This window comes from Cimex lectularius, unplaced genomic scaffold (genome assembly GCF_000648675.2).
Source record: "Cimex lectularius strain Harlan isolate CLEC.00 unplaced genomic scaffold, Clec_2.1 scaffold191, whole genome shotgun sequence".
Lineage (NCBI taxonomy): Eukaryota > Metazoa > Arthropoda > Insecta > Hemiptera > Cimicidae > Cimex > Cimex lectularius.
The window spans coordinates 556,075-569,841 of NW_019392842.1; the positions used below are offsets into that span (position 1 = coordinate 556,075).

At 37.9% G+C, this 13,767-nt stretch overlaps 1 protein-coding gene across 1 annotated transcript; it reads left to right on the forward strand.

Moving 5' to 3' along the window:
- Positions 1–542: 542 nt before the first annotated feature.
- Positions 543–2,098, forward strand: LOC106664789 (facilitated trehalose transporter Tret1-like). Its single transcript, XM_014390782.1, has 2 exons — positions 543–643; positions 705–2,098. The coding sequence occupies exons 1-2, from the start codon at positions 592–594 to the stop codon at positions 2,096–2,098; spliced, it is 1,446 nt and encodes a 481-aa protein (XP_014246268.1). The 5' UTR covers positions 543–591.
- The last annotated feature ends 11,669 nt before the right edge of the window (positions 2,099–13,767 follow it).

Genomic DNA, 13,767 nt, shown 5'->3' on the forward strand with positions numbered 1-13,767 from the left:
TTTCTTAAAAACAAATCTTGTTTCATAAACATAAAATTGGATATCGCCAACAATGAGAAGAAATTCGCATCGGCTATCAATCAGAGAACTTTTTTGTTGAAATGCAGATAACACAAGGCCCTGAAGATGATCTCAATAAAGATCAAAACAATTAATTAAGGTTTTTAATTGAGATGAAAAAAAGTTAATGGCACGAGCGGGATTCGAACCCACGATCTTCGGCTAGATACGCCGCTGCTCTACCACTTGAGCTATCGTGACCTCGATCTTCTCGGACATCAACTTCCTATCTCAACCCCACCTTATGAATTTTTCCCCCTTTTTGCAATTTTTCAAATGTCGTGTAATCGGGTTGGATTCTCGACGACAAATGAAATGGCCACGGAGAGCTTTAGTGAAGTGTACTTGAATATAATTGTAAAATTATTACAAAATTAAAATTGGCTAATAGATGAATGATAGATTATATGTGTTTGTTTATAAAACTAAATTGAGTAGCGCAATTAAATGGCCATATGTGAATACAACTAAAAATATTTAAACTAAAGTGCTTTTTACAAACATCAGTTATTGGTTTCTTGTTGGCATATTATGGACAAAGTGCTGACGGGGCCAATCGGTTCCAAATTGGCCTTGATTATAGGTACGTTCTGATAATTTTATGAAATAAAAAGTTGTTATATTTGTTTATATCTTCTTTTCAGTGATTAACAACGGATTCATCTCTGGTATGGCTGTGTCTTGGACGGGGGCATCTTTCGCAAAAGTGAGGAGCGAAGCGGTGATGACGATGACGATGACTCAGGCTGCGATAGCTGTGGCCATTTTCTACTTCGGCCAGGCCGTTGCAACGATGCCGTACGGTTACGGCGAGAAGGCGTTTGGGAAAAGGAGAATGCTCCAGTTCGGCATTACTTTCATCGTTGCCGGGTGGCTCATAATTTACTTCTCTGAGAACAGGTACGGTTCATACGTAGGTCGATTTATGCTCGGGGTATGGCTAAGCACGAGCATAATGAGCACGACGCCGTACCTGGCGGAAGTGGCCGTCCCAGCGAGGCGAGGTTTGGTCGTCTCGTTCGTCACGATTCAATTCATGGCCGGTGCCATACTTGAATCCGTAATGGCAATTTACCTGAGCTACTTCCGGCTCGCTCTGTTGAACATGAGCGTTGGAACCTTCCACTTCATCTCTCTTCAGCTTGTCCCTGAATCGCCATATTTTTTGATAAGAAAGGGCAGGATCGATGATGCGCGAAGAAGATTTTACTGGTTCCGAGGAACGAATAGCGACGAGTTCCAAAAGACCGTGGTGACTGTGAAGGAACAGATGTCATTAAATTCTAGGTACATCGATATCTTTAAATACCCTTTGTCGCGCAGCGCTTTCTCCTTCGCGTTGACTCTCATTATGTTTCAGAGGGTCTCAGGAGTACTTCCGGTTTACGCCTACGCAGCTTACATCTTTCCCGACGCTATTACCAAATCGGAGTATATGCGCATTCTCTTCTACTGCATTTCGCTGATTTGCGTGTTGATCTCGGGTAACACTGTGGACCGAATCGGGAGGAGGAAACTCCTGATCATATCTGCGGCCGGGTCTTGCATTTTCTGCATGACCACGACCGTCTGGTTTGTCCTAAGCGAGCTGACTTCGGCCGATCTTGGCAAAGCCAACTGGGTCCCTTTGGTCAGCATAACAGGTGAAATAGCGTCCAACGCCCTCGGAACGCTTTACATACCTTCCATTCTCGTCAGTGAAATGTTTCCTGTCAACATAAAAGCCAAGGCGATGATACTACTCCAACTGAGCCAGCTTTTCCTGATAATCCTCAACATCAAATTATACATGGCATTCAAGGTAAATCACATATGCTTCGTGATTTACACCGTTTACACGTCCATGCTCACCTTTAGCTGTTTTTACTACATCAAGATGTACGATACCAAAGGGAAAACCCTTGAAGAAATACACGCCCACTTTGAAGCCAAAGGCCGAAGAAGAACGACGATCAGTATCGTTGAACCAATTAAAAACACTTTCGCATTTGTAAAGAAAAAAGAAAAACGTAAATCGACTATTGAAATTACAACATAAACATATGATTTATAAGATCAATGTGTTATTATTTTAGTTCGAAACATTAACGTTTTTTCCTTTTGTGGGAACCTAAATGATCTATTGTGGAATTGACTCTTCTTTACGTCCAAACATCGAAAAGTGCACTACTCTTAAGGCAGCTTAGCACATTCCGGGGTTTCTTTTCGCTTATTTCTTTAGGCGTACGGTTGTACCAAAGAGGTTGTACGGTTTCCTGGCCAAAGCTTCCAGTCACAAAGGGCCTGATCCAATGTTTCTGCCTTTTCGTGACAGAGTTGGCATGCTTCAGTCTCAGTTATCCCATTACTGATGTAATTAAATCGGCAATGAGGTTGAGTTGTTAAGGAATTTCTTTGATTGTTTTACACCTGGTGAATTTATCTAGTGTGTAATCATTTTTTTCTGTATAAATTAGTTCAGTTCCTCTTTTAGCATGCGTTGGGGTGTACCAATCTGCCAGGCACCTCCTTCTTTACTACTTAGTAATTCTGTTCCTTTAATCCCCTACTGAAAAAGAGTTAGGCTCGTATTTTCCAGGTAGAGATGTTGAGGAACTTTGTTTTGCACCTGGTCAATTCACCTAGTGAGTGATCATTTTTTTTGTATAAATTAGTTCATTCCTCTTTTAGCTTACTTTGAGGTGTACTGCCAGGCACCTAATTCTTTGCTACTTTGTTATCCTATTCTTTTCATCCCTTATTGAAAAAGAGTTAGGCTCGTATTTTCAAGGTGGAGATGTTGAGAACCTTTGTTTTCCACGTGGCGAATTTATCTAGTATGTCATCATTTTTTTGGATAACTTAGGTCAGTTCCTCTTTTAGCATGGGTTGGGGTGTACCAATCTGCCAGCCACCTCCATCTTTGCTACTCTGTAATTCTGTTCCTTTAATCCCCTATGGAAAAATTTTGTTTTGCACCTGATCAATTCATCCAGTATGTTTGCAATTTTCCTCAATCCATTTTTTTCTAGTTTTTCGGTTAGTTCGTTTCCTCCAATCCCCTACTGAGAAAGAAAGTAGTCTTTTGTTTTCCTGATGATATGTTGAGGAATTTATTTGATTTTTGTTTTAACATTAGATCTTTAAAAATGATAAAAAGTCAATACTTCGTATTATTTCTGTTTATTTCTGCAATTTCATGAATTACACAATTACAAAAGTAAATGTCCTGTTAATAACTTGATTACGGTTTAATCTGAATTTCCAGACACTCCTGATTTTATAATTTTAAAAAAGGCAAACACCACTGGGTTTCTCATTATTTCTTTAAAACGATCTCTAGCGAGAAGAAACGGACCAGAGATATACGTCAACTAAATTACTATATAAGTCAAATCAAATATTTTTATTATAGAAAGTGTACTAACGTTTGATCGAACTGTACGTTTTTATAGAATATATAATAAATTCTTATTAGAATTTATGAATTCAAGTTTTTACATGTTAATTATTTTAAACAATAAATTGCGTTTAAATAAAAGGTGATGTACGTTCAAGGAAGCTTTTATTAAAAGATTCTATCCCAGTATTCACCGGAGTCCTCGTTTTTCAAGGGGCGGGGCATCACCCTCTGGTTATATGTGCAGTCTTTGATCATCCGAATAAGAAAAGGTAGAATGACTATTCGGGCACAAATAACTTAGAAGGCCGAGGGGGTGGAAAATGTAGTAATATATTTCCGAACACAATATCCACCCTTATGTGAAACTGACAATAGCCCTATTTGTAAATCCTGCAATTTCCTCTGCCCATAAGGCACGGCGAAGGGGTGGAATGTTATCTTTTACTCTTGATAAAAATGTCGAGACCTCAATCTTAAAGTCGGTTTATTAAATTACTGCGGTTCTCCGTGCCGGCTCGTTTTTTTTCCCTTTGGAGATAAAACGTAAAAAATACAACATGATATGAAATTTCATTTAGGCTAACTTTTATTCCGGAAGGAGGAAAACACAACGTTTTGAGCGTTTTCACCGATACCTCTGGAAACAAATTGGATACACGTGTTTCGTAACATAACAGTAATACAATTTGATTACACGCCCACTCACGCCGAATTGAGAGTGACTTTTTTCAAAAGACACATTGCTACATTTTTCTACTCAATCTCTATGAAATTCTCAGAATGAAGGTTACATATCAGACTGCACAGTGCCATTTTTCATTATAAAAGACTATTGTAAAATACAATACTCATAACCAACTTAAAACGATTATGGGGCACGGTGATCGATTGGCGACCAAGACGTATGTGCCACGCTTGCGGTTAGGGGTTCAAATCCCGCCATAGCTCAAGACTTTTTAATGGATTATTATATATTCTTCATTTGTTTATCTACAACCAGATTGGATTTCAATTTATGATTGTTGCATTACGGGCGTTATACAGAAAGCTACCTATTGGCAGCCGTTCTTGATTAATAAAATGATATTAATCATTTAAGAGGTTTCTTATCCACATTCCGTTCAATCGTTTAAGTAGTCATTAGGGGGAATGGAGTATGTGGGTTATTGTTTACGCAAAAAGGGGCAGAAACAATTAGTCTTAAAATAGTGGATTGAAAACTTAGTAATCTTTCAATACTGGAATATTTGGCCGATACATAAGCTCGGCATCCGTATATCCAAATATGTTTTAGTAGATATATGTATGTCGAAAATTTCGATTTTAATGGTAATTTGATTGTCGGTTGAGTAGGTAATGAAACAACTTAAATCGTTGGTTCAGTGTCTGTTTTTGAATTGTCTGTGTGGATTCCAAGTAAGTCTTCTATCAAACGTAAGTCCTAAATAGTTAACTTTGTCGGATTGAACAACAGGTTCATTGTATAAGTATATACTAGGAGAAGTGGCAACGGCAGAGTGTAAAGGTGATATGTTGTGTCTGAGGGGTTTATTTCTAAAGATTGTTCCATTTTTTTCAATTGTTGATATATTGTTTTGTAACATAAGTGAAGCTTGTGTAGAAGGGGGATGACTTGTTAATACGGCGGTGTCATCTGCGTATAGCGGCGGTAAATGCAATCTCATTTGTGGGCATATCAGAAGTAAAAATTGTCTACAACAGCGGAGAGAGTATTGACCTTTACTATTCTACCCACAGGACACCTTTCTTCAGGGCCAAGGCAAAGTCCGACCATCAACCCTGGTGCCTGGGGTAACCAATGATGGAGGCAAAATTCCCTATTACCTTCCCTATCCTTCCTTACCCCTTTCCGTTTTCAACCCTTCCCCCTTGTGCTTTGGCAGAGGCTTCCTGGGTTACTACCCGCACCCCTCAGGCAACGGGTCAGTTGGGGGTTCGTATGAACTCCCGGGTGGGCGTTCAGTCCCATCTTAAAAATTATACTGAAACACGGGAGTAGAGGATCCAGGCGGCTCTAATAATTGAGCGTTGCACCACCTCGCTAGCCAAGGAATTTAAGTCCACGTATGTAAAATCTTTCTGCGTTCTTCTTGAGAGCACTGGGCGTCTGAAAACTCCCCTCGAGGATAAGTCCGGACGTTAAAGATCCTCATGGATCTCAACACCCATGAGTAAAGATGGTAACATCTGACCATTACTATTTTACTTTTTTTTTCTCCCAGGGGAGACATAGCCCAGTTAATATGGAACTAATGACAATGGGTGGTACTGTCTGGCCGGGGCAGGGGGTGCAGCATGAAAACGTGAGACTCGTGTCCTCGGTCACTTCCCTTTCTCAATCGAGGTCCTTCGGCATACTTCCTTGAGTTCCTTGAGACCTCTCCCAACCCTTGGGTGCAAGGGGGGGGGGTTATCCAGGCGCAAAAGAGGTTCAGCCTTGAGGGCTTGGCAGCCTCTCTAAAGCACAAGCTTAATTCGTGTCGGCCTCCCGGTCGGCAGTGGACGGCGGGTGCTTTATCAGAGGCACACGATGGTTAGGGTACCAAATCCTATCTGCATAGACGGGAAGAGTGCATAACCATCTGTACAACGAGATAGCAGAAAATGTTCCAAGTCCAACCTTGCTACATAAAAACGGACTCGTAGTGGCTTAGTGGCGATGATCCTGACGGGAACTTAGAGAAGAGGCTGTTCTTCTATCTGTGATCTCCGCCTAAGCACTTGCGTATGACCTTTCTTACAACTCCGGCCTCACGGGATACGAAGGATCGGACCATCGAAGCGAATAGCGGTGAAGACGCTCAGACTATGCTGACGGAGTCCCTCGAATGCGTAAGAAGTGGCGGATGGGAACGGATAGTGGTCGGTGGTGCCTACATGAAGGCAGTTCCTCTAGGGGGTGGTAAGCAATTCCACTTTAACGAAAGCCGCGGCCGGTGCGAATCTGAAGTTCTTACGCTGGACAGCCTCAATACTCTGGGAGCTAGAGTCGCCTTCTCTGTCTAGGGAGTGCGTGGGAGACCAGGCTGATGCATTTCAGTCACCTTGGGTATCCCTTTTCGCGCGGCACACGGTTGAGTGCACGATGTCACCCCCTCCGGAGGGGCAAGCGGCAGAAGAATCCACAGACTAATCAAATAGACATTCTGACATGTCTGTTTGATTAGTCTGTGGATTTGCGGGCTTCTACACCGAACCTCACGGAAGAAGAAAATTTTCCGTGCGCAGAGGTGAGTCGCTCCTAAATTGAGAATCTAAACGTATGATAAGGCCTATGTGCGAGGTGCGCACGCTAAATAATCTCAATGTTAAAAGACATTGCGACCCCAGGGGAAAACATACATGACCTTTACTATTATATTTATAAAAGTATTTTAAAATAGTGTGACCCCTCGTCGGCAACAATTAACTGATAGTTAAACGTTAAGCTACCCTTACAGGAATAACGTACTGAAATTGTTTTACTTTAAAGGGCTATCGTCTTTTTTCGGTCTAAAAAGCATCTTTTATATTGTTTTATATCATAAATTTCTGTAAAATTAATGACAAAATGGTACCGAAATATGGCAGATTTTTAGCAGCTTTTTTTAACAAATAAATTGCATCGAAAAATTACTGAAATACGACAAAATTTTAAAGTGAGGTACTTAATCAGAAAGTGCAGACTGTTCTAAAAAATGTCAAAAAGTACCAAAATTAAAACCCAGGTTGAATAAGTTAAGTTAAACGAACACAAAAATAGTATAAAAAAATCAGTGGTTCGAATCTTGACCTAGCCTATGGCTTTTTAATTGAGAATAATATTTAAAAAAGTATTGTAAAGTGGCTTCACCCTCGCCCGCAATAATTTACCGGTAGAATTGATTCTAGGCGTTAGCCTGCAAATTAGTGACCGGAATTTGTGCAATTAAAGAGGGTAGCAACCGTTTTCAGGCAAAAAGTGTATTTTTTAAATATAGTTTTATATTAAACTACAAACGTTTTTGCGCAGAAGAAACTATGAGATTCCGGGTTTTGAATGTGCTTCAAATGATTTTTTGATAGTTGCCTATCAACTTTGTTACTGTATCCTGCCTTGATGAACATACAAATCGACATCCTTTACGCTGATTGACGACTCTCGATTTTTATATAGCCTACCGTCCCAACTACATCATCGTCTAAGAACTTCCTTCTACAAGAGGAATCGGTTTTTACAGCGTAAATTAGGCGGCAACGGAAAAAAATCGTGCTCGATCATACAATCGCTTCGCCAGAAAAGTTGTGCTTTGTCACCTTTCAATACACTTTTGTCCGAACCCCTTCGTTATACCGTTCTTTTTTGCCATTTAGAGAATAGTAACAATCAATCAACTGTAGGGAGAAATTGTTTTAAAACATAAACGTTATTGTATATAAAAAAAGGGGTCAAATTTGGTCACAACTTTAGTCCGAAAATTATTGATTTACTATTAGTTTCCCGCCCAAGCTAAAAGTTCGTAAAATACTTAAAGAAATGTAGCAAGAAATAATGGTTGTCATAGATAAAATAGATTTTGAGAAAACAGAACATTTTATGCACCTTTTTGAACAAATAAATAACTTAACAATTTATATATTGCAATTAATTGAGGTTTATAGTTTGGAAAAAAGTCAATGACACGAGCGGGATTCGATTTTTGCCATTTTTCAAATGTCGTGTAATCGGATTGGATTCTCGACGTCAAATGAAATGGCCACGGAGAGCTTTAGTGAAGTATACTTCATTTTAAATCATTAAATTCACTAATTTCGTGGTCCGCTTGACCAATTAATATATTACAATTAATTAAGGTTTATAGTTGAGATAAAAAAGTCAATGGCACGAGCGAAAAGGAAAAATAGCAAAAAGGAGGGAAAATTCAAAAGGTGGGGTTGAGATGGGAAGTTGGTGTCCGAGTGGATCGAGGTCACGATAGCTCAAATGGTAGAGCAGCGGCGTATCTAGCCGAAGATCGTGGGTTCGAATCCCGCTCTTGCCATTGACTTTTTTTATCTCAACTATAAACCTTAATTAATTGTAATATATTAACGGGTCAAGCGGACTACTAGTGAATTTAAAATTTATTGAAAATCTGTAGAATTTTAAAATTAGATGCTTAATCAGAAATTACACTCTTCCGAAAAAGAAAGAAATGGCAAAAAAAAAAAAATTCATCTTGAACAAGTTCAGTAGTATAGGACAAAAAAGCTTTTTGACCTAAAATCGACGCTACTACTGTAACAAAGGTATAAGTTTAGGTTCGTACTTACCACGCTTGCGGTTCTGGGTTCGAATCCGACAAAGCGCCGTGGCTTTTTCTTTAAGAAAAATATACAAAACAGTGGTCGTCAAGTCTTCCTGAATGAGAGGAATTACATACTAATTAAAAATTCTCTTAAAAACTAATTTAATTTGTAATCAATGCAATTGTGCCATTGTTAAAATATTGATGAATTCATTCTATTTGCCTATAAATTCTATTTTTCTAGAATTTCATTCTATAAGCTAGAATAACCTATATAAATTTTAGGCAAACACTACGCAGGTGTCTTGCTATAGAGAATGGTTGCTCAGTGTGTCCACTTGGTCGAGAAATGTCAAGCCTTGGCCTCTACAGAGAGCGAGACAGCATTGAGCACCTGCGATTGAGACAGCCCTTGGGTTGTTTAACCCCCGATCCAATTTTTAAGGAAAAGTGATTTGTTTCCTTATCTACAAATATTGTAAATAATTTACAGGGTGTCCTTTCTAAATCATCGGATTTTAAATTGGTCAAAAAATGACAAATTTATAGAAAAAGTATGAAAACACCCATTTCGATTGTTGTTAATTCCAATAATTTGCTTCTTCACTAAGTAAACATTAATTGCCTTTATTGTTTGTCAAACTCGCATTATGACAGCAAATCTTAATTCCTAGGAGTGAATAAATTTTCAATAGTACCTATTCGTTACATCCAGTATTATATTCAAAATGAACCGAAGAGATTTTTCCGATCAACGGCGAGTTGATATGTACGACTGCTTTATTGAAGTGGTAGTATTGCCTGTCGTGCAGTCAAGTTGTACTCCCAAAAATTTCCTGTTCGACCCAGAGTAAACCACAAAACGTTTATTCGTGTTACTCGCAATATGAGGATGTACGGTACAGTTGCTGTTCCATCACTAAGAAACTGGCAGCGTAATTTTGACGAGGGGCTCAAGTCACGGGAACTTAATTGGTTAGAGCAGCGGCGTATTGAGCCGAAGGTCGTGGGTTTGAATCCCGCTTGTGAACTAACCATTTCATCTCAACCAAGATTTTACTGTATGTTCACGAAAATCCGAATTCCTCTCCGAAAGTTGGAAGGGTTTTAGGTTTTTCAAAAAACAAAATTAGAGATGTACTCCAGGCTTACAATTTTAAGCCGTATCGCTCACATCCGGTCCAGAAACTTGGGGACTTTGATTATAACAGGCTCCTTGCACAAATGTCGATTTGGGAAGCTGAAGAAAGCGTTGTTCCATATTGGACTACTGAATCCAAGGTCACCTATAATGGCATACTACACCGAACGGGGTTAGAGAAAAATCCGAGAATTTCATACTCTTCATCACGTAGTTTACAATATCAGTTTTGTGTGGACTTCTCGGTAATAAATTAATTGGGCCTTATTTTTACAAAAATAATTTAAATGGTGCTAAGTTCCTCAACTTTTTCGAGGGAGGTGAACTATTAGATGACGTTCTTCTGCAACAACGACAAGAAATGATTTTCCAGCTTGATGGATGCCCCGAACACAATTCTTTACAGGTGAGTGTCTACGCCAAGTATAACCCAAAAACCACAGATGAAGAACTGGGGCAAATGATAGAAAATCTTGTCAATCCATCTCCCCTGACTCTATCGCTCTGAGCATCGGTGAAGAGTGGTTAGAACGAGCAAACCTTAGCATAATTAAAGGGGCAATTTTTTGTCAAGTTATGAGTATAAGTCAAGAGTATCATTCTGCTTTTTTTATGACGGATACAAATCAATAATGAAAAGGAGGCAATCCTAATATTCAAGGCAAACGAACATAAAAATGATTAATAAACAACAAACCGAATGACTGTTTTTGTTTTTTCAAACTTTTTGCCATAACTTTGTCATTTTTCGACCAATTTAAAATCTATTTGCACCATTGTTTTCAGCGTAAAATTCCTTTTAAATGATGTGTCATGACATATTGGTAGTCTTTGAAATTTTGAACTTTTTTTCTACACAATAAACATGTTTTTTTAATCGTGTCATTGGTTAAAAAAAAATCAGCCGCCGGGCCATCTCAAAAAGACACCCTGTGTAGAATTATTGTGTTGTTATAGAGTGAGTATATATTTATATGTATATTTGTTTGTTTTTATATAAAGTTTTTATTTGTGTGAATGAGTACTTGAATGGAAATTTCATAGTAATAAAGAATAAGTTTATTTATCTTTGTCCTATTGAATACACATTCAAAAATATATGTTTTTTATCTAGTTGTATTATCAATTATTTTATTGGTACAAAGTGAATTAGTGCAGAATTTTCTCACTCGTAAAATTGAGTGATTTTTAATACAATTTGACTTATCCCATTTTATCCATCCAAAGGATTACTTGAATGCATAATTGGGGATACGATAATTATCAAGTACTTTAAATGTTGTTAAAAACTATTTAGGTTAAATACTAGAAATTCCAGTTACAATTAAATTAATTAAAATCCTATTTACTATTACAAGTGCATTGATCCTCGACTGTTAGAATAACATAACGTTCATTTTTCAAGAAAGAATTGACAATGTTAGGTGTTTACTCTTTATGGATTATGAAATTGACGGAAGAAAAATACTAAAATAACAATAAAAAAATAGATTCTCTGTGAAAGGATAACACGCTTACGATTCGACGATGACCATAAAATAAAAAGCTCATGAACGTTATGATGTCATATAAGTTTTATTATGGTTGGAATGGTTTCTTTTCATTATATTCTTTTACAACTTTAGCCTCGGTGTTTATAGCCGTTTTAGATATATTTGATGTTGAGAAAATCACCTGTCGTTTTGAACGTAAATAAAATTTACTCGTGTATGGGGTTTTTGAATTTAAATTTCATTTCGTCGAGTACCCTTAATGAACCGCTCTTGGCCCAAGTCCGGCACTCGGTCCTCGTACCGGCTTTATTGTTTACGGGTATTAGCGATATGCAGCCCAGACCAATGCGGCGGAATCAAACACAAAGGGCATAATTCATTTCCCAGGGATGATTCATGACACGGGCCGCATAACATTGCCGCAGCTCTCTGCCCCACTCGCGCTCAACTTGCTCCGCTTCGCATGAATTCGAGGGGAATATTTTGCGCTTCAGGTCTGCAACGGAAACAATCCGAAACCATGGGACTACATTTACTTTATTTTTTGTCAGAACTACGTTTAACTTGGTCGATGAAGAGAAACTGAACTGAATTTAAAAAATGCTCCTTATAGTTTCAGAGGAGATCCGAACACCGCGTTGTGTGCTCTGCGAGAATGCATGTGGATGTAAAGTAAAACTGATGATGAATGATTATTTTAGAAGTATTTGATGATGTGGAATGTAGTTAAATAGGTCTTTTTGTTTTCCTTTCTACGATACGAAAGGAAATTTTAAATGAAACTTACTTTTTAACCAACTAGTTTTGGATTTACTTGGATAGCACGATACGAAAGGAAATTTTAAATGAAACTTACTTTTTAACCATCTAGTTTTGGATTTACTTGGATAGCACGATACGAAAAGAAATTTTAAATGAAACTTACTTTTTTTACTAACTAGTTTTAAATTTACTTGGATAGCAAATTTCCATTTAACCCACATACTAGATTAAAAAGACAAATCTCAACAAAATATATAGACAACGCAGACTCCTACTTGGACCGAAATGTAATGTACTAAACATGCAAAAAACTAACGAACTCTTAGACGGATTAGAACTTACGGATAGGCCAAATTCTATAAAATCCAGTCTTTTTAATCTAAAGTCTACGGATAATAATAAACAAATAAATTTAAAAAATAAATATTTGAACATTATAAACTATCCAAGAAAGTTGAATTCTACGCCCACCACTCCTGGAATTGAAGATAAAAATTTGTTCAGCAATGCAATTTTTAAGCTTATTTTTTAATATTATAAAGCGAACCAAAAATATTAATAAAACGTCAAAGAAAGAAGTATTATAGAATCGTTAATTTTTACAAATGACTAATAACAGCAGTTGATAATGTAAATAAAATAATGAAACTTATAACTAATGTACCTACCGAAAAATATTTTGGTAAATGGTTTTACCAATAATATTATTACAGAGATATTTAGTCAGAGATAGGTTAGTAAGTTACATTATGATGCTTAAAAGAAGTTTTTTTTAAACGTTTAATTTTTTTCGTCTCAACAGGGGCTATCGACAGTTAGGTCATTTCAGCCCGAAACGCAGGTAAATTATAATATAGCCTAATACTTCTTAAATTGGATAAATCAGTCGCACAAATAAATGCATTCAGGCATTCACTCTTTCGGATTAGTCGGTGATTAGATCAGTTTCCTCCATCGACATACACACAGTATTAATAATCTTACCTAAATTAGGATTGATGAGGTACTTTTATAAATATTCCGCCATGGACCATAAGCATACACACACACACACACTGCCTGAAACGCGATGGTGACGCTATATTTCACCATCACCCCTCAATACTCACACTAATAAATACATGCATTCAAACAAAACACGTTATGATAAAACACCTAGAATATAACTAGAATATAATTATATACACTAAAATACCCCCACGCCCTCTAAAAAAAAACAGACGGCGAAAGCCGGTACGTGCCACCCTCCGGATCGGACCATCGCGATCAGGCCCCCTGGCGCTAAACACGCAGTTAAAATTATGATAAAAGAAAGATGGCAGCGTCAGTGGGCGGGGTCGTCGGAGAGGCTCTTGTGAGTCAAGAGCACGACCGGTAGATGGCCCTCAGAGAATCTGAGCAGGAGACGAGGGATTTTATATAGTTTTAGGGCTTTTTATATAGTATGTCTTATGTGTTGTGCGTCTATATGTTTTGTCTGAGTGCATGTATTTATTAGCGTGAATGGCGAGGGGTGAGGGTGAAATATAACGTCATCATCACCCCTCGAACGATGAGAGCGTAAGAGTGTGTGTTCGGGGTCGATGGCGGAATATTTATAAAAGTACTCCATCGACCCCAATCTAGATTAGTTTGAATATAGGGTCAGTGGAGGAATATCAA

Excerpts from the sequence above, each read along its gene's own strand:
- LOC106664789 (XM_014390782.1), top strand. The coding sequence starts at position 592 with ATGGACAAAGTGCTGACGGGGCCAATCGGTTCCAAATTGGCCTTGATT. Across the intron at positions 644-704 it reads CAAATTGGCCTTGATTATAG|TGATTAACAACGGATTCATC; the intron begins GTACGTTCTGAT and ends TCTTCTTTTCAG.